Consider the following 21,120-nt stretch of genomic DNA (forward strand, 5'->3'; position numbering starts at 1 on the left):
GACCCTTCACAACACTGATTTTGAAATCTGTGGATCCTAACTCTGCAGCAACTCTAATAAGGGGAGCAGGACCCAGTCTCTTAGCTGTGAACTGCTTTCTTGAGCAATTCTGTTTGAGTGGGCGCCATGACAGGCCAGTAGAGAGATCTCAGAAGCCAGTTATGACTTTGCTTGACTGTTTGCAATCTGTAAAGTGGATCCTTATTCATGATTGGTCAGCATGGTAGAAAGCCCAGAATTGGTCTCCTTATTGTCAAAGAAATAGATCCCACAGTGAACTGGATAGGGAAGCTAGGACTTGGAACATTTTACTTGCACCAGTAGTAGGCCACATTGGGTCATCTGACTGCAGTTGAAGAGGCTATGTAAAGCAGGTGTGGTCACCGGATAGCAACATTCCAAAATGGCCTCCCTACCCTTTATTTGGAAGTTGTGAAGGGCACGTAGTGAGCAATTTTGCCTTTTTGCTGGTATAAAACGGCTTTAGGTGGCAAGAGAGAATTAACTTTTGGTTAGTGTATATGGATTATGGGTATTATGTATATTTATACAGGTGTATTTTTAAAAGCTAAAATCAGGTGGATAGCCCTTCCCCAAAAAGCATAGATGTCATAATGAGATTCACAATGTCATCTGACACCAAAATGGCACCTGCAGTTTGCAGGCCATTGGAAGCATAACACTTGCAAATTACAGCCTTCACAGGCAGGACATTCATTTGTATGCTGGCTCAAGTCAGATATTGGAATGGGCCAGGATGAGCTGCTGCCTCAGATTGGGCCAGTCCCCTGGACAGGCTAGGGCCTATACTAGGCAATGTGGCACTGCAGTAGGGCCTAATTACCCTGTGGATTGAATGCAGCTTGCAAATGAGCCTAGAGGCTTCCAAGAGAAAACAGCTGGCTTTGATTTGGGATGGATTGTCTATCTGTCTGTTCTATTTATGATGGCAAATGTTGAATATAGTTGTGACCTTTGTTTGCCAATGAAGCATGTCTGCTTCTTCCCTGGTGAAGTGTCATTCAGTAACTAGCTGTACTTTATCTTCTCAGATTCTCAGGCTCTTTTCATTTTCTCTAGATGGAAAAGTTTTAAAAGGACAACTATTACTTAGGGGACACCCAGAAAGCAACTGGCCTTCAGTTCTTGTCCTGTGCAGCTGAAAAGTTCTTTTTTAGTCCCTGAAGAGATTGCTTCTAATGTTTGTTTTATAGTGAAAATGTTAGTGATATTTGTTTTTTTGTCTTTTGAATAAGCGAAAAACATTCTAATAGATTAGATCCAGTCTGTGTAATTTAAAAACTTTCTTCCTGCTATTTCTATTATCTTCTTATTAAAATTAGAGGTGCTATTTCAACATACTATCAAAACTCTTAGCTGTGTGGATACTTCAGTCTCATGTAAATGTGAATGAAGCTAATTGTCCAGAAAAATAACAGTTGTATTGACACTGAAGGTGACTGACCTGAAGTTTAAACAGTGATTTAGTGTCTTGTTATTTCCAAAGCCCTGAAAAATTCAATTTATTTGCTATCCTGAAATGTGTGGATAAAAGTTACCTGTTGATGGGGTTAATCAATTGGCATATACCAGCATTCCAGATGAATATCGTCTTTAGATGTATTTTAACACAGACTGAATACACTACCAATTTTTAGGCTCCATTTTCATACTACAGAGATACTCTTTTTAATATATATATATATTTTCAATTAACAGTTTCATTTGTTGTGTAGTAAAAAGGATTTTGGCACTGGATACTGTATTATTACAGTATCATTTTCTAAAATTACATGTGTCTAACTCAAACATTTACCATGTTTGCTTTGCTATGTCAAACTGGTAGGCCCTGGTTAATTCATCAAGGTGGGCTTGAAGCATTGGCTGCATTTCCTCTCGTGGAGAAGGTGTGAGAGTTGCAGTGGACTGTTGCCCAAAGGAGATTGCTGGTGAGGAGGCCACCCCTCGGACAGGTGGTGTAGGCACTCTGTCATCATCTTCTTCAAGCTCATCCTCCAGGCCCTGGTGTAAGTATGTCTGAACCGGTAAAGGAGGACACCAACCATCACTGTCATATCTGAAATCAAGATAATGTAAATTTAGTATCAACCAAAACTAGCCTCTTCTCTACACTAGAGGGAAAGACGCACATCTTTATTATTATTATTTATTATTGACATTATTGTAGAGCCCTAGTTATAGGCTAGACTCCATTGTGCTAGGTGCTGTACAAACTCAGAAAAGGTGACTTTTGAGGAGAGATTTGAAGGTGGATAATGAGGTCATTGTGCAGATGTTTATGGGACATGCCCACCCAGACATGTAGTTTGAGCCTTAATTATTATTTTAAATATAAGTAAGGCAATAATTGCTGAAATTTGTTACATTCGTTTTGTTTCTTTGGCTCATAATAGCTAAGCAATTGGAACACAATTTGGTACAACAAACCACATGTCCATTATCATGTTTTTTAATATTAATCAGATAACATTACCTCACAATTACCAAAGGAAATGAACTAACTCACTTTCTGGACTATTAAGCTAAGAGAATGAATTAAAGATTTACCTGCATATAGACATGAAAACTCAGGCTACTGATTAAAAGGCAGTGAATGAACTCAAATAATTAAGCATAGCATTTTCTTACTTCCACCCTCCTTCTAACAAGCATATGTTAGATATCTTCTTGCATCCCCAAAGCAGTGATCATACCAAGAGACGTTTGGAAGATTTGTTGTTACCATCATTCTACACATAACCCAGTCATTACTCCCTCCCAGTTGGTAAATTAATCGTAACTGGAAAGGCAAGCAGCCTTTTCACATGCTGTTCTATAGCCTGCTCCACGCCACACTACCCTAATATAGCCTAGGTGTAGGGGTGAGGGAAGGTGGCTGGCACAGGAGATGTCTATTCTGGAGTGATGTAAACAAAAATCTCTACCTTGAGGAAATTCTCAGCTGGACACTTAGGATATGTCTACACTGGGTTTTAAAACTCCTGGGAGCAAGTCTCAGTGCCTGGGTCTACAAACTCAGGCTCATGCTACAGCATTAAAAAGAGCAGTGTAGAGCTCAGGCTGGAGCTGCCATGGGATTTAGAGTGCAGTGCGGACATACCCTTAAGGCCATATTTTAAAAAAGGTATTTAGGCACGCAGCAGGATTTTCAGTAGTGCCTAGATGCCCAGCTCCCATTGGAGATGGGTGCCTAGGTGTTTCTGAAACTTCCACTAGGTGCCTATCTGCATCTTTAGACATCTAAATACTTTTAAAAATTTGCCCTTTGGTCCACATTCCAGCCCCTTTTTGCTGCATGCTCATTACAAAGGAGCCAGAAACAGGGAAGGGAATATGGCTCTAAATGTAAAATACTAGTGTTCATTAATACATTATTACATCTTTGGCTTTCAGTGCACTATATGTAGTGAATTCAAAAGTTATGGTTTCCACAAAGGTTGTAAACTGCGTACATTGCCTTTGTGTATTTTATGCAACCTAGAAAAAGTATTAAATGCATATAACAGCAACACACCCAATTCACCCCAAGCACAAGGAGAGGTTATATACACATGATAAATTACAGAGCCATCTGATAAATTGCATTTATCATGCACCTAGACCTCTCTGCCAGCACCTCAACAACTAAATAACCTCTGTTGGGACTGCTTAGATGACATTCTAAATTTCTAAATATCTTCAACATAGTCCCTTGAATTTTTAAAAAAATGCCAAAAATATTTCCTTCTTTCGTTCTTCTCATATAAGAGATTCTAAGCTAGAATTACGTTGGTCTGAGTGTAATACTTAGTCCTGGCCCAAAGAAAAGTTTAGGGTCTAATATATTGTGACTCATCAAGGCTAAAAACGGAAGTTGTATCTTCCATTCCAGTAAAGCTAAAGTCCATGTCTGAAACTCGTCCTGGAAAACCCAAAATCTGTATGTTCCCATTACTGTTGCCACTTTATAGTCTTATGTATTTTAATCTATTTATATTTGGCTGTTAACGAACTAATATATTCTCCATTGACATGTCGCCCTCTCCTTACAATATGACTTAGATAAGATACACAATGTGATAGGTTGGTCTTTACACCGCAGATTTGTTATAATACACAATCTTTCAAGCAAGGAAGGTCCCTTTCTTCAGGTGTTGTCCAAAAGGATGTATTTGAACTAAAAGAGAATTATATTATTACCTTCATTACTCCTTCCTCAAGAAGCAATATGATTAACAATTACATTACTATCACAACTAATTAATATTTCCTTTTTATTTCTAGTGAGGAATAATCAATAACAATAATTAAACGTGTCTTATAACTACCTGTCTACATGAAGGGTTTCATTACTGGGGTTGGGTGGAATGATGTATATTATTAGTGATAAAATTAAACACTGAAAACAAATACTAAAAATAAAAGGTAATAATAATTAAACAATCGATGTTCAATACAGCCACTATCATAAGCATAATTCCTAATTCTGAACCTTAGAGTCCAAAATGTGGGTGCCTGCATGAAACCTCCAAGCTTAATTACCAGCTTGGATCTTATAGCGCTGCCACTAGCCAAAAATTTCCAGTGTTTGGCTCACTCTGGTCTCCCCAAAACCTTCCCTGGGGGGACCCCAAGACTCAGATGCCCTGAGTCTTACCACAAAGGGAAATAACCACCCTCCCCTTGTCTTCTCTTTACTTCCTCCCCAGGCTTCCCCTCCGTGGGTTATCCTGGAAGATTACTGTACTTAAACTCCTTGAATTACAAAACAGAGAGGGCAATTTACCTTCCCCCCTCCTTCTTTTTCCCCCTCCCAGTCTTTCCCTGAGAGAGACCGTAATCCTGGCACAGGGATTTCTATCCCCTAGAGCCTCACTTAGAAAAGAAAATCCAACAGGTTTTAAAAAGAAAAGCTTTATATAAAAAGAAAGAAAAGACATAAAAATGGTCTCTGTATCAAGATAACAATATACAGGGTCAATTGCTTAAAAGAAAAATATGAATAAACAGCCTTATTCAAAAAGAAATACAATTTAAACATTCCAGCAACTACACACATGTAAATACAAAAAAACAATAAAAGCCTATTGTTTTTTCTACCTTTGTACTCACAACTTGGAAACTGAAGATTAGAAGCTTGAAGATAGAAAGATCCCTCTCATAGCCAAGAGACAGACAAAAGACACAAACAAAGGGACACACACCCAAACATTCCCTCCCTGAGCTTTTAAAAATCCAGTTTCCTGATTGGTCCTCTGGTCAGGTGTTTGGTTCCCTTTGTTAACCCTTTACAGGTGAAAGAAACATTAACCCTTAGCTATCTGTTTATGACACTAAAAATAAAAGGTAATAATAACTAAACAATTGATGTTCAATACAGCCACTGTCCAGATTATTAACTAAAACAAGGAGAAAAATACAGTTTTCTTGAGAAGGGGAATTGGGAGGGTGCTTGACTGACGTAGTTCAGGGAAAGGAGAGAAGGCACAAAGCGCATGTGGGGGAACTATGAAAAGTTAGAGAAGACAAAAGGGAATGGAGATGGTGTTAGCGGAAGATCAGGAAAGAAAGCTGGAAATATCCACACACATTGACTTTCTGAATATCTTGCCCAATAGCTGACACCATACAAAAGTCTGCTTTGATTCGCAGATGATGTCTCCTCCCTCAACTGAGAGAACAGGACAGATTCTTTATCTCGTCCAGCATAGTTGAGGCAAAAGGAAAGGTTGAGGGGCAGCCACAGATAGTCAGCTGAAGCTATTTTATAATCCTTAGCCACTCAACTCCAGTGCAAATTGGAGCCACAGAAGAGCAGTACTAAGTTAGGTCACTGGAGAATATGGCATCGTGGAGCTCTGCTATGCCACACTGCTTCCTCACCCCACTACTGTCACACTTCCTCTATCCATTTGTGTTGCAGGTGCCTGGCACAGCACGTGGCAATCATCTCCATGAGCAGGGAGTTCCCCTGTACAGGGAGAATTCTCCACTGGCTATCTTTGGCCATTTTAAGGCCATTTTTGTGTGAAGTACCTTAGTGGCACAAAATGGCCTTAGTGAACTGGAGAATTTGGCCCAATATATCCAGCTTATGTAACAAGGGTTTGGGGGAGTGTGGGTCTGATTTTAGGCCCTTGTACACATCTGGAGAGCGGTAAAGAGCTAAGAGGTTGGTTAGGTGACCATGACCATTGTTCTTAGTTGCAGACATCACAACAGTTAGTTCTGGACTGGATTACTATAATGCACTTCATCTGATGCTACGCTTGAAAACAATCTGGAAACTTAATCTAGTGCACAAGGTTGCTGCCTGATAATTTAATGATGAGGCTAATGCAGATTATAATATACATGTGCTTCACAGGCTGCTGCCTACCTATAGGTTTCCAGGTGCAATTTAATGTGTTAACTTTGATGTATAAAATCCTTTGCAGTTGAGTTTAGTTAGGATGCTCATGGTAAGTGTCCATAAATGGAAACTCAGGAATTAGTGAGAGGAGAGGGTTGGAAGTTGAGCATTCTCCAGGATACTGTCCTGCTGGTATAAGTTTGTTCATCTTCAGATCACATTGCAAGGCCTGTCTGAATGGATTCAGTTTTCCTGTGCAACATGGTTATTTCCAAATATGTGATTTTAAAAGTTAAAATGTAATGTTATGGTGGGTATTGATGTTAGAAATCAAATGAATTAAGATGAATAAAAATATAAAAATAAAAATCTAAGCAACTTTTTTCCAACATGTCAATATTAAAGCTGACATAGGAAATACAATCTTGATTTTGCACTTTCTTTTGACTTTAGAGGTTGAAAGAAAAAAGATACAAAAGGCCAAAAATGTACTGGCTACATCCTCAGCTGGTATAAATCAGCATAACTCTACTAATTTAAATGGAGCTGTGTCTATTTATTCCAGCTGCAGATCTGGTCTATACATTTAATCTATTTTTTTTTTGGTCATTTTGATGTACTTTAGAAAGTCTGGTTGCCATTACTATCAATGTGACATTATAACTAACTGAAAAGTGTAATTTGAAAGATAAACACAGCAAAAACTGAGCCTGAATTGTGTGGAACTTGAAAGTGTGCTGTCAATAGCCCTGATTACTCTACCCTTAAATAACCAGTGTTGTCTTGATGACTAATATAATTTCTTTCATCTAGGTAACAGATATTTTATGCAACTAAGAAGTCAAGCCCTGTGTCACAAAGGCTTTCTCTAGATGGTACTTCAATTCACCTGTCTTATTTATCAATTTGTCATCTTTAAAGAAGATGGAAGTGGTTTGCCTAGTATTGCGGAATTAATTTAGTTAAATAATAGCAGACATTGATTTTAAAAAATAATTTAAAAACCAAGCTGATCTAGAGAATTATTATTATTTATCATATCTTAAATTTGTATAATACTCTATTAAAGTAGATTGCATTTTTGGAAAAAATCCTTAAATATAGACAGTACTTTGAAGTCCAAAATATATATAGGAAATAGAGCTGCATGAAATTTGGGGTGCAAACTTTTTCCTTGAAAAATGCATTTTTAGGTTGGCTAAAATGTTTAGAGAATTTCTGTTGAATTTACCAAATTTGTTTGGCTGGAAAATACGTTTGACTAGCTCTACGTATAGTAAGGAGTATTACTGATTCTGGCATGCTTACTCAGGCTGAATGGAATCTCACTCTGGAAGTCATCCCATAAATTCATGGAGCTGGATACTATTCAATGTGAATAAGGATAGCAGAACCTGGCTTAAAGACAATATTTTAGATTTATTTGGTCACCAACAGTTTGGTATTTTGGAAGGAGGGTGGCTTAAAGGGACCTGTAGATCTTTGTGAGCAGGATAGAGATTAATTTAACAGTATACTGTTTATGCCAGATTGTGGGGGGAAACATAAGCATGGATCCGAGCCTTTGCCCATTTTCTGAAAGGAACCATATCAAAACTTTTGTGCCCATATCAAATAGTGCAAATAACATTTCTTTCCATTTCAGTAACAACTTCTTTCTTTTCCCATGACATTCTAATAGGCTCCAGCTCCTGCACAAAATATTAATCTCCAGTAGCCTCCTTTTCCACCCACCGATCTGGAATTGACTGATCACTGCCCCAGCCTGCTCTGTGTAAAAGTGTGGTGGGGGGCTTCACACACAGGGCTACCCCTTTTAAACCCTTCCACTCATCTGGTTCCCAGGGGATGAGTCAGTGTCACGACACTTGCCCCTTGCCCCTTCTGCAGCAGTTTTCCTCTCCACCCACCCCCAGCCATAAAGCACTGTTCCCTTCATTCAGCCAGCCAGCCAACTCCCACCTCCTCCTCTTAAAGGTGCAAAGTCCATTTCTGGACTGAGGGGGCACAGCTCTGTGGCAGTCTCTCTATTAGGCCACAGTCACATCCATATTCAGTATTCCTATTCTGAGTTACATAACCCAGAATATGGCAATGTGAATTCTTCTTTTGGGACTAGTGCCCTAGAGAGAAGAGACCAGAACAGTTTTGCCACACAATAAGAGGTTGTATCAATAATAAGTGTTGACTAAAGATGCTGGCACTAGAGATCAGTGTGTGGGGGAAAAGGGAAATAGATAGGAAGGAAAATTAAGGAAATGTGTTGCAGAATCAGGGACAAGAAAAACTGTGAGGTGAGCAAGAAAAATATGAACCAAGAGAATGGGTAATTAACTCCTACTAGCAAGATCATAGGATGAGAGGGAGGAAGCTGAGACCTACTGAGGAATTGCAGGAAAAGAAGAAGAAACTAGTTGCTATGCCTGGTGACTAGGAGAAGAGGGGAAGCTGAGGGTAGCATGTTAATGGAGAAAGAGAAAGAAGTTTATGGAAGGCCTCAGAGAGGGTGGGGAAGTGTGGGCCTGTTGGGAAGGTAAGGGAGTGGAATGGGGGAAATGAAGGCTAGATTGCAGGATTCCACAGTGGGACGGGGGAAGAGTGAGCTTTAAAAAGTTTGGTATGTATTCTGGTAATATGCCAACACTGGCAAATATACAAACAACATATGGTTTGCCCATTAAAATGTGTTAACATAACTTAAATCAACCATAGCTTTGGGAGATGATTCATTAAATATTTCATGACCTTTCTCTAGGACAAGGGGAACAAGAGGATTAGCTTCTAACTTAAAAAAAAGGAAGATGTAGGATACTATGATTATTTTTAAAATTATTTCTCATGATCTGAAAATACTGGGTTATCAATACAGACAGATGGGCCAAATTTATCCCTGATGGTGCTCAATTGACTTCCACAGGCTCCACCACAGATGAATTTGAACATTTCCATCTGTTTTCCTACATTTGTTATTTCTTTTTTGTTACATAGTGATTGTTCTCCTCAAAAATGTTAAATACATAAGTTATGAAAACAAATCACAGAGTTGTCTTTCTTTACATAAAATGTCCACTCCCATTTAAAAATGTTTGTGGCATGCTTTTCTGTCCCTGGGAATGATTTTTAGCAATCCAATGAGGTTTATTGTGTCAAGATGCATGTTTAAACATATAGTATGTCTATAACTTGAGCTCCTTTTTCAGTGCTGCAAGTTGAGTATCATCGACTGGCAGGTCTTCTAAACTTATTCCATTTTGGTGTCTCTTTGGTGATTAATCTATTGCCAGACTTTAGAAAAGTCGAAGAGCCAGATTCTGCTGCCCTTCCTCTGCAAGAAGTCCAACTGACTTTAGTGGAGCTAGTTGCAGAGTAAGGTACTACTTCGCATGAGTAAGGGTAGCAGAATCAGCTCTAAATCATTATGACACAAGGTTGTCCTTGATGCCCTTTTGAGACACTCTGAAGAGAATCTATGAGACTTGATCATGTAACCATTACTCGTGGAAGCAGACACCCTGGATTTCATTAAGACAATTTACATGATGAAAGGTTGCAGGATAAGACCCTTATTTCACAGAGGTGGTATATTTTATACCAAATAATAAGCAATATAATAACTGGGAATTCATTGTCATAGCTTGCAGACAGTCTAAGATGTTTTATTCACATTAAGACAAAATTGACTGTGATAAAGAACTATTGATTGTGTCAAAAGAAGAAAAGGCCTCACCCTGTTTCTTGCTGGTCCTCTCCATAGTGCTCTAGCTCTGTGCCTGGGAGCGGCTGCACTGGAGGAGGTGGTAGAGGAATATTGGCCCAGTTAGACCCATTATTTTTCTGGGGCTTGGAAGTATTTTTGTTTTTCTTCTTTTTTCCTCCTTTCCCACCTGTAAAATCAACAAACGTTACAGAAATATAATGGAAAAAAATACGTTGGCTTTGTACACTTCTTTGGAAGAAATCTGAGTCCAGATGGCATACCCCAAAAAAGATGTATTTATTTATATCTTAGCAACATCAGCATCAACATGTTAAGGTTGTTTTAAGGTTCTAAATAATAACAAGATGAAATGGGAAAATATTCTACATAATTGCTGAAAATTGCTTCTTTTAAAAATATGAACCCCATAAAACCTCATCACAATGGTGCATAAACTGAATAAGGCAGAAACATAGTTTTTCTTTATCAAAAATATATGTACTGATTTATTCATGTCTGCTTTAAGCCTCCGTGCATTCTTTGTTGGAAAAAATAATAGACCATAGCATATTCTTTCAAATGTCAGATTTCAGTATATTTATAAGACTGTTTTGCATAATCTCTTTCTGTGGAAAACAGAGAGGTTAAGGACAGAACCTAAAACTTTGCCATTAGAGTCAATTTCTTTCAGCCAGAATGACAAGCATGGTTGTCAAAACGTAAAGGTAGAAGTAACTGGGTTTCTGCTGAAACGGTATGAGTAAGTTTAATTAAAAAAAAGTATCAATGAGTCTTTCAAAATGTCTTAGGAGAGTATGCTTCACATGGCTTATTTTGTAGGAAGCATGCAACTAGCTTGTGGACAATGGGCACTACAATTGGATGTGCAACTCAAAACTGGGAAGATGCAGGTGGAAATGAGGTGGGTAATATTCCTTGCTTTTCTCCCTCTTTTTCCCCCTTTTGTTCCTTGCCTTGTACCCTTTTTCATCCACACTTTCCTTTGCTCTTTTCAATCTTTTTGTGCTACTTCCATTTGAATCACTCCTTGTTTGGTGGAAACCAATCAGTTTTCACACATCACTTCTTTACTTCCTCCTTCTTCTCTACCCCTTTTCTTTCCTTTGTCCTCCCTTTATAGTACAACCTCAAAGACATGACCACCAGCGATAGGGACTAACCAGTCAACCGGACACCAGGGGGAACTGAAAATAAGCTATCAGGCAGCAGCGGAGACAAAAACAAACAAACCATCAAATACAGTGCTGTACTGTACTGCATCTTAAAGGGAGGCACCCTCACTCCCTACTCGTCACAATGCGGAACAGCCACTTACAGGTTGGAGGTGGTGAAGGTTGTTTTTCCCTCCTTCTCCCGCTCACCCCTATCTGGGAGGGGAACAAGCCTGCAAGCTCAGAGCCTGGGAAAGAAACTTCCTGAGCTGCTACTGAAACCTGGCCTGGAGTGCAAGCTGCTGGAGCTGGAGCCCAAGCTCCTGCCTGCACTCTGAGCTCTGGAGGAGCAGCTCAGTTTTAAAGGGCTATAGCTTGCACCATGTGCCCATTGACACTGTAGTGGCCTAGGTTGCCTCACTCATCACCCTTTTAGCCAGGGGGCTAGAACCAGCTGCCTGCCCCCATCCCCACTCGCCAGGCAGCCACTGCAGAGCTGTGAACTCCCACTCCGAGCAGTCTGCCCTGAGGAGCCTCTCATAACGGCTTGGTCAGAGTCACGAACATTTCAGAGTTATGGACAACGTCCATTCCTGAGGAGTCCATAACTCTGAGGTTCTATTGTATTTTATTCTCTCTTTCCCTGTGGCAAATGCAATTTTGGGAGGTAGGACATGTATGAAAAAGATGGTTGTTCCAATCCCCCCGTCATTCCTCCCAACCCCCATGCACCATGCCACTCTATTGTCTGACATTCTCATTCCTATGAGATTACAGGAGAGGTAAATCAATCATCACTCAAGCCTTTTGTCTCCTGTACCTGCACTGGGTGAGATGCAACCAACAGCATGGCAAGATTTCCATGCACCTGGCAGAGCCAAAAAAACAACAACCCTCTATGTTTTGATCAGTCCTACTCAGAGTGAATTTTCTAGGACTGGTGTGCCAGCATCCTCCCTTGGAACATCAACTATTACTTGTCATCCCTGAACTGTGGTGTTTTCAGGGGACAATTCAGGGGCTAGATAATGTGGGGGGGGGGGGTGGAGGTGGATTAAAGATTGTCATAACAGTCAGTCAACCAGACACCCAAACAACCCAAATAGTGTTTCATCAATGTGTAGTCAGCAGCACTCATCTGAGAGCCTACAACACAGCTGAAGCCAGCAGCATTTCTAGGGCGAGCATTAAAATATTTCCCACACATATTTGCCACTACTCCAAATCAACAAAATTTTGGATAGCTACTCTGAATCCCAGCCAAGAGGCGGGATGACACTGACCATGACTAAGACAAATATCTTCACGCTATATTTTGCTATTGCAGCTCAAAGAGAAGATGCAAGCTAGTCTTCAACCACTTGGAAAAATCTGTGGTTATCATGGAAGTCATGAGATCCTGAGCAAACCCCAGAAGCATCAACCAGAACAGTAAGTCTATTCCAGTACTGGATTCTTTAAGTAGTCAGTCATCTTCTGGAGGAATCCAGGGGAGTAATAATTCCCATGTTAGTTTCTTGATTCTACAGAAAAAAGTTAAGTGGACCAACCCACATGAGTTCATATTTGGGACGAAGCATCTCCTACAGCAAAGACTATCTTCAGAAAGCACAGCCTAATCCAGCCTGCCCATCCTACTCTCATGTTATGCTGATCTGAGTATGCAGTTAGGCAAATACTAGCCAAAATAGGGTCAAAGTCACAATACCACAAGCAAGGATTTCTAAGCCATGATTGAACTGTAGGTGGTGCTGCCAACCATGCATCAAGCCCTGCTTGTCTCATCCCAGCAATATGAGCAGAAACCCAGCAAGGGGCATAATGATAGATGAAGGGTGTGCACAGCTCAGGTACACCAGAACTTTTCACTTGTGACGGACAACAGCCCCTTTTGACTAGCTAAAGAGAGGAGAGGCAGTAGAGACTGCCCCAGGAATCAGGCTGCTGCTTTATACTGCAGTGCTCAGTCACCTTGTCCCTCTCCTGCAAGCTGCCAAGCCAGGGTTCACCGCACCCCAGCTGGAGGGACACTGCAGCTGAGACTCTGCATTGTAGCTAGCTCATTTCTGAGCCTTCTCTGCCAGGGTTCCTCCTCTTCTCTCTGGGAGGGTCTGGGAGCTGGTAACAGGAAGGAGTCTTGTAGAGCTGGGACGGGAGTTGAGCTGGTTAGAAGGAGTTCTAACTATGAGACTGGCAGAGCAGTCTCTTTTCTTCTTCCCCTCTTTGGAGACAGATTAGGAGGAACTTTCAAAAGAAGGGGAAAGTGTATGAAAGGAAGACTTTGGAGAACTTTAGTGGGGGGGGGAGCAGGAAGGAAAATGGAGTAGCAGCTTCATGGAGCAACTTAAGGACAAATGAAATTCCAGGGAATAGATTAAATGCATTCTTGGGAAGGGGAGGCTAGAAATGAGGCTGAAGGGACATGGAATCTTGCAAGGACAGGAGATGGACATAAAGTGGGGCACCTGAGGCACCCTAGAGAAAAGGGGAACCAGTAAAAGGGGAAACTTTGGGAAGGCAGTGGGGACAGGTAAAAGGAAGAGCTTGGGGGAGGCAGACATAAGGGAGGAAGGAACCTGTGGGAGACAAGAACAAGGAAGGAAGTTGGGGGAAGGAAAGGCAGGGGAGACCTTGAACATTGAGGATAGGCATAGGTGTGAGTGACCCTAATAACATACCAATGCAAGAGGTTCACTGTTATCTGCTAATGTTATAACCTGTATCTAAAAGGTGTCATGTAAGATATCAACAAAACACTAATAACATACTGATCATTAATGTTGTTTCATGGTGTATGTATGGAGGACAAATTAAAAATTGCAAACATATTGGATATTGTGTTACCAAAGTGTGTCTCCCAGGCAGGGCTACCCTAGACAAAGGAATATGGTTCTGCCACTTTGAAGGTGTTTTCAATATACAATAAGAGACAACGTGTATGTAAATTACATAGAAGGTGCTCAGGACCATCAAGCCAACAAGGGGAGCACTACTGAGCACCACAGCAGGGGGAGAAGATTGCAGTAAACAAATCAATTTGCATTTTAGCAAACACTAGCAGGGGAAGAAACCAGCATGGAACTTCCTTCACCACCAGACTCCATGTTGCCTTAAATGAACTTTACCCTGGGGGGTGGGGTGGGTAGTTTCAGAACAATCCATTTCAAAGGTGCACTGGACTATAAAAGAGAGGGGCAAAGAACGACAAGGGATCTTTCACCTAAGACAACAAAGGAACTGAGCACTTTGGACTTTGTGGGAGATCCTGACCAAGGGGGAACTTAGCCATCTTTCTGGAAGGTAGATTGGTAAGGAGAGCACCTTGAACATTTTTTTTTAGATTTTATTTCTTACTTTATTAAAAGAACTAACAAATCTTAATCTCTTGCTGAGTGGTGCAGCAAAGGGTAAGACATTGCAGAGCACAGAGTTTTGAGAAAATTTGGGGCTGGGGGCAGGGGTTGGGGTCATCTTTCCAGATGTAATTAAGGCTGTAACAAGCAGGCTCCTGGAATCAGATTTGCTGAGTCAGAGCTGCTTAACACACAGGCACCCCTGGTGAAGGCTTGTATGCCAACTGGCAGCCTCCAGCCAAGGATGAAGCAAAGCATTTTGAGGGACTCAGGGTTACAGGGCAGGTAATGACACAACCCCTCATCAGTCTGGATTGCACCCTAGAATGTGATGCGGATCCTGGGAAAGTGGGCACCTTGGACACAAGTACAAGAAGAGAACCTTAGGCAAAGAAGAGCTGGGGAGTGTGGGATGCTGCAACCTTGGGGAGAAATGACAAGTACTGAGAGACCTTGCGGATACTGGGAAGGGGAGGCAAAAACTTGGGGGGCTGTTTGAGAGGAGAGATTTGGGAAGATGGGGACAAAGGTCTAGGAGAGCTCTTTGGGGGAGAGGGATCTGGAAGAAGAAAAGAGATTTGTGAGATAAAAGCCAGGGACCTGGATAGCAAACTAAAGAGGCATACATGTAGGGAGGGAAGATTTGAATGATTTTGAGAAGGGACAGGAAACTTCAAGGAATGAATGGAGGACAAAATAGGAAATAAGGAGAGAAATACAAGGTTGGTGGAAAAAAGTGGGAGAGGGAGAGAAATAACATGAGGCTTGATGAGAATATGACTTGTACGGAGAAAGGGAGGATGTTTGGGGAGAGGGAGGGGAAGTGTGGGGAGGGAACTTTATTACTGTGATCCTTGTGGATATGGGCCACATGGTTCTTTGTGGAAAGAGATTTATCCTCTCCTCACTCTTTATAAGCAAAAGCACTCCAGTGCCTGATCAGAGGAACAGAGAACTAGAATGTAATGTCTAGTTTATGTTTGAATATTGTTCCTTACAAGACTTATTTCTCCATGCCAGTCAGGCCAGAAATTCAAAGGTCTCTTCACCTTGAATTTGAGTGATTCTACAATCATATATTTGAATGAATCCAGCCCTTGAACAGAATCTGCAAGGTGGACTGATTTCAGTATCAACAACACATTTAAAAGCTTGATACTGCCTTCTGATATCTAGCACATACGGACTCATACCTCGGCATAGAAATGTCTGCACTTGAAAATATACATGGAGAGGAGCTAATTTTCTAAGATACGTGTCAATGCACCTCAGATTAGAGAGCAAGTACAAACATGTAAAATACCACAGTATATTATCTCACTGTCTCTTTTTGCCAACACAATAAGGTTATTTCCCCATCTAACTAGAATCAGTTACTGTTTCCCATAAAATGTGAGAATACTTTTGGCTACTTAAATTGCGGGCAAACAGTTATAGATGTATGAGCTCAACATTTATTTTGAATCATCATAAAAACTGACCTACAAAGAAACCATTTCTAAAGTTGATCTGTATTGTTATGGTTGCTTCAGTTTATAACAGAATTTCAAAGGTTCCGAAAAAATATGTACCTCTAGTTAAAATCCCTGGAACTTTTTCTTTTTGTGCTTACATGTAATGACATACTTTCACTTTAAGTGCAAATTTTTTGGTTTTTTTTTTACTTTAAAAATGGCATAATTTTACAATAATACTATTTTAACAAAGTCAAATTTATAGAGTATTTATAAAGAAACAACATTCATTGTTGTTCAGTGAAAATGTGTTATGTTTCCAATATAGCATGCAGCACACATATATTATTTACAATATGTTTGTATGCAGACTTGAAACAATTTTTGAAATACCATCTTGAGGATTTGTTTGGACTTGAGAATTCTGCTGTTTATGGTGGTTCTGTTTATATAAAATTTATAACCTGGCTCACAGGAGTTGAGATCCAATAATGATTCAGCAAAAATATTAACCTGTTCATGAGACTCAACAGAGGTTATCTGTACTGTAAAGTGAAGACTGATTTGAGAATAAATTCAATATCATACTAGAAGGGTGAGAATGTTACAAAGTACGATTTCCAATCAGACTGAAAGATATAAAGTCTAGAAAGATTTTCCTATTATCTCTAAATAGGTTTCTTGTGCAGCATGGACAAATAAGATGTTTTTTTGTAAAAGCATGTTTTTATAGACTACAATGACATGTTCAGTGAAGTCTAAATGGACAGACACAACATTTGATTGTAAATTGTGATTGAAGTAATCTCTCTTTCATGGTTATAATCAGGACCACAGAGCAAGCTGCTTACAAACACAAATACTTCTCTTTACATACGTTGTAACAAAACCAACCTGAAAGGCTGCCACTTCTTTCTGAGCTGTTGTGAGAGCTGGTGGTGCTGAAATCCTGTGACTGGTTGTGTGGCATTCTATTAGACAATCCCTCAGCCAATCGGTAGTCAGGGATGTAAAGTAAGGCTAAAGGTTAAAGGGCAAAGGTCATAGTGGCATCATGTGATTAGTTTACAGCATAAGCACATGCAGAACATGCAGTTAGCAAGTCAGAAGCAGATGTGGTGGGACTGTGGGAAATGTTTTACCTAGCCTGTCCTAATGGAAATACAGATGGGCTGCAGATTATGGTCAGACAAAGAGAACTAAAGCACAGAACAATTTATTTTGAGATGGTGTAAAGAACAGTATGCATGCAAGGTGCATGTTATTAGTTAAGGTAAATAAGAATAATAAATCAAACCACAATTTTCTAATTCATGCGCAGAAGATCCAGTATAAACAGGCTCAGGAAAATAAGAACAGGAATCACCGTTGTTGCCTTTGCTTTGGTCCGGCAGAGAGTAACCAAATCCCATGAGGTCAGTTTTTTGCTGAATTGAGCTTTTCCACTGAGGATCAGGTAAGTCAACTGCCAACTCATGGATGCTGTTGGAATGCAGAATCTGTGTGGTTGCATATGGTGTAGCCTGCGTGATTTGGCTGGAACTGTTGTAACTAGTTTTGGTGGTGAAGTCAATGCTGCTGTAAATGGCTCCATCAGAAAGCATAGTGGCAGTTTTATCCCCTTGGCCTGGCACTGGTGGCAGCACATCTGTGGTGAGCGAAGGGAAATAGAACAAATCAGTGATGCACAGGAAGCCTGAAACTATCAAGGTTTAAGATGAAAAATAAATGTGTCATTTTGCATGTTTGCATTTCAGCTGAGACAGGGTCCATGAGCCAACGAAGGGAAGATGATATACAACCATTGCCAAGCTATCAGCATCTGTGACAGGCCTACCACTTGTCCTTCACGTTTCACTGCCTAAAACCATCTTTTTTTTCTTCCATACCTTCAGCTGTGAAAGTGAAGTTTGGAATATTTCACTGCTGAAGAATGTTTTCAATTGTTCGTTCTATGTCAGAACCAATGACACTGTCTGGGCTTTATGGGGATGAAAGTTAATCTACAAATCACAGAGGAAACCATCTCTCTGCAAATATCTAACAAAACTACTGAATGGATGCCAAGGCTTCCCAAAGTAATTCTTTTCAGGGCACAAAGTACATTTTTTTAAAGTTTTATCCATCAGTTTATCTGGTTTGATTTTAGAACCTAAACAAGACATTTCATCTGAACAATACAGGAAAACTGACATGAATAAGTCATTTCAGAATGTGACAAGATTTCAGCTACACTCAACAGATTCAGGTGATCAATCAATTATAATGATACTGTACACTGCTGGAAACGGAGAACAACTCAGTTAAAAAACTGTACTATGTATAGATTGAAATTAAACCTTGGAAACAAAATATCTGCTTACTTTTTCATATTGCAGAATTATATTTTTAATCTTGTAGATCTAAATTCTCTCTCTCCTTCTGAAATTTCACAGTGACACTTACTGGCAGAATACAGTAACTCCTTGCTTAACGTTGTAGTTATGTTCCTGAAAAATGTGTCTTTAAATGAAACGATGTTAAGCAAATCCAGTTTCCCCACAGAACTAATGTAAATGGGGTGGAGGGGTTAGGTTCTAGAGAAATTTTTTTCATCAGACAAAAGACTATATTATATATAAGTATAAGTTTAAAACAAACACACTATAAGTTTTAAACAAACAATTTAATACTGTGCACAGCAATGGTGATTGTGAACGTTGGTTGCGGTGGTGAAGTCAGAGGGTGGGATATTTCCCAGGGAATGCCTTACTGCTAAATGATGAACTAGAACACTTGAGCCCTCAAGGGTTAACACACTGTCGTTAATGTAGCCTCACACTCTACAAGGCAGCACAAATGGAGGGAGGGGAGACAGCATGGCAGACAGAGACAGAGACTCTCACCTATGTGTGAGAGAGAGATGCACATTGCCCCTTTAAGTATGCTGACCCCACTCTAAGTACATTGCCTTTTTAAGAAGATCAGCAAGATGAGACAGCCCCTGCTGCCAGCAAGCTCCCTCTGTCCTGAGCCCTGTCCTGTCTCCCCCGGCTCTATGGAGATGGGGTAAGCGGGGTGCAGGAGCAGGGGGGACATTACCCCCGCCTTCCCCTCCCGCTTGTACAGCAAGCAGGAGGTTCCCGGGAGCAGCTTCAAGGCAGAGCACAGGAACAGCACATGGCAGTGTGGGGAGGGACAGCTGAACTGCTGGCAATTGATAGCCTGCTGGGAGGCTGTCAGACAGGGAACTTAGGGGAGCGGGGAGCTGCTAGGAGCCTTCCAGTCTCCCTGGTTCCAAGCCCCCACCAGCTAGCTCCAACAGGCTGCTCTTTCTGCAAGCAGTGGACAAAGCTGGCAGCTGCCAAACAACGTTATAAGGGAGCATTGCACAACTCTAAACGAGCATGTTCTCTAATTGATCAGCAACATTTAAGTGAGGAGTTGCTGTACTAGATTTAAATGTGAACACCTCTGAAGTATGAAAAAGTGCCTGGAAGGTGCAATGGCATAGGCAGCAACACTGCTCAGTTTATGATACTCTCTCAGAGCCAAGTATTTCAAACATGGCTCTTTTTCTAATTTAAGATAAAAAAAAGTAGTATTCTGTGTGGAATCCAACTGATAGAAAACATGCAAGCACCCTTCTGCTTTATAACATGACTGTCAGCTACTGGACATGGACTCTGACTATAAAATTTGAATCATAATAATTATGAATACTCCAAAATTCAAAATACTCAGATCTGGGGTTGTAGTTCAATGCATTGTAAAAATCAGGGTCATTTGTTGGTTTTTTGGGACTATTTTCTACTATGTGTATGTCTGTACAGCAACTACCACAATGGGACCCTGACTTTGGTTACAACCTCTAGACACTAACATAACATAACTAACAACTACTATTCTGGGTTCAAATGTCAAATATGGACAATTTCAGAAGATTTGGAAATGAAGATTTGGTTTGGGCTCATCTGTATTTTCAACTTTTGCAGGCACTAGTGAAAGGATTTAGATGTCAAATGTTCGATTTGTGAGGCACAGTCAGGTATACAAAATGGCTCAATTCTACCACTGCTGAATGAGATGGTGCCATTTCCATATAGTCACTTTTCAAAGTAGTCTGCACCACTACAGATTAATTATAGGCACAGAAGTGAGATATAATCAATGAAGAGCACATATTGTAAAACAAGAGTTATTTTTTTCAAAAATCACGCAGTTAGCATCTACTTACATGGTCTAACGTACTTTCAGTGTTCAGTTTACAGCTATAAAGATTTATTTTCTAACTACCAGCCCTGCAAACTCAGCCTGAGATCTGAGAGTCAAGCTGGGTCCTATCTGGCTTGTGTACCATCACCAATAATAAAGAGTCTACCTTGCCTCAAATGGTTCCATGACGGTGCAATGGATTAAAAGTTAGTAACCAATTTTGTTAGTGATGTCCAACAATAATAGAATCAAGCTTAATCAGCCTGCAAAAGTTTCTCATAAATATTGGGAATTTTCAATAGAACTATTTATTTTAAATTGATTGTTTTAGTTCAATAAAATGCACATGCTGAGCACATGAACTATTAAATTGTCAGCTCACAAAGTAATTAAATAGTAAAAAATCAAGCACTACCATAGCAAGACTCATATCATTCAACTATACCTCTTGTGGAAAAGCCTAAAAAAAAAAATGAATTTTGCACCATGTTGTTATACTCAAAGAGGAAAGCATATTCCAGAATCAAGGTTTCTCTGTTGAAAACACTCCAAATCCTAACCTGCACTGCAGATCCTCATGTAATTGAGACAGTCTTGGAGTCCTGTCTGAGTTACATTAGCCTCTGCAGCCTGCCGTATGGAGTCAAAGCAAATATTTGCAGCACTCTGTGATATGGGCCTGCCCCCAATATGTCCTTCCCGCTCGGCACCTTGGCCTGGCACACCTGCTACACCAGAGATTGCAAGGGGATTCTTGTAAGGCAGCCTTAAAGCCATCCTTCACAGTTCCTGCACATGGAAACCCTTCTCTGGTCACATCCAAGATGTCTAGAGCCCCTTCATGCCACTCCTCTGACTTCAGCCTCTACGGTTGAAATCAAGGGACTGAAACCAGAAG

General features: G+C 40.4%; 1 protein-coding gene across 17 annotated transcripts in view; it reads right to left on the reverse strand.

The window, feature by feature from the left end:
- ROBO2 (roundabout guidance receptor 2) overlaps positions 1–21,120 on the reverse strand; it is a 653,740-nt gene that overhangs the window by 43,766 nt on the left and 588,854 nt on the right. For 10 of the 17 annotated variants that reach the window (XM_075073141.1, XM_075073108.1, XM_075073109.1 and 7 more), the window contains 4 exons: positions 17,395–17,676; positions 16,923–17,048; positions 10,080–10,236; positions 1,817–2,077 (listed from right to left, as the gene is read on the reverse strand). In XM_075073141.1, the coding sequence (XP_074929242.1) occupies positions 1,817–2,077; positions 10,080–10,236; positions 16,923–17,048; positions 17,395–17,676 (826 nt within the window). The remainder of the gene's footprint in view (positions 1–1,816; positions 2,078–10,079; positions 10,237–16,922; positions 17,049–17,394; positions 17,677–21,120) is intronic. The other 7 variants (XM_075073151.1, XM_075073118.1, XM_075073114.1 and 4 more) reach the window with 1 other exon arrangement.

Source organism: Chelonoidis abingdonii, chromosome 1 (assembly GCF_003597395.2).
Source record: "Chelonoidis abingdonii isolate Lonesome George chromosome 1, CheloAbing_2.0, whole genome shotgun sequence".
NCBI lineage: Eukaryota > Metazoa > Chordata > Testudines > Testudinidae > Chelonoidis > Chelonoidis abingdonii.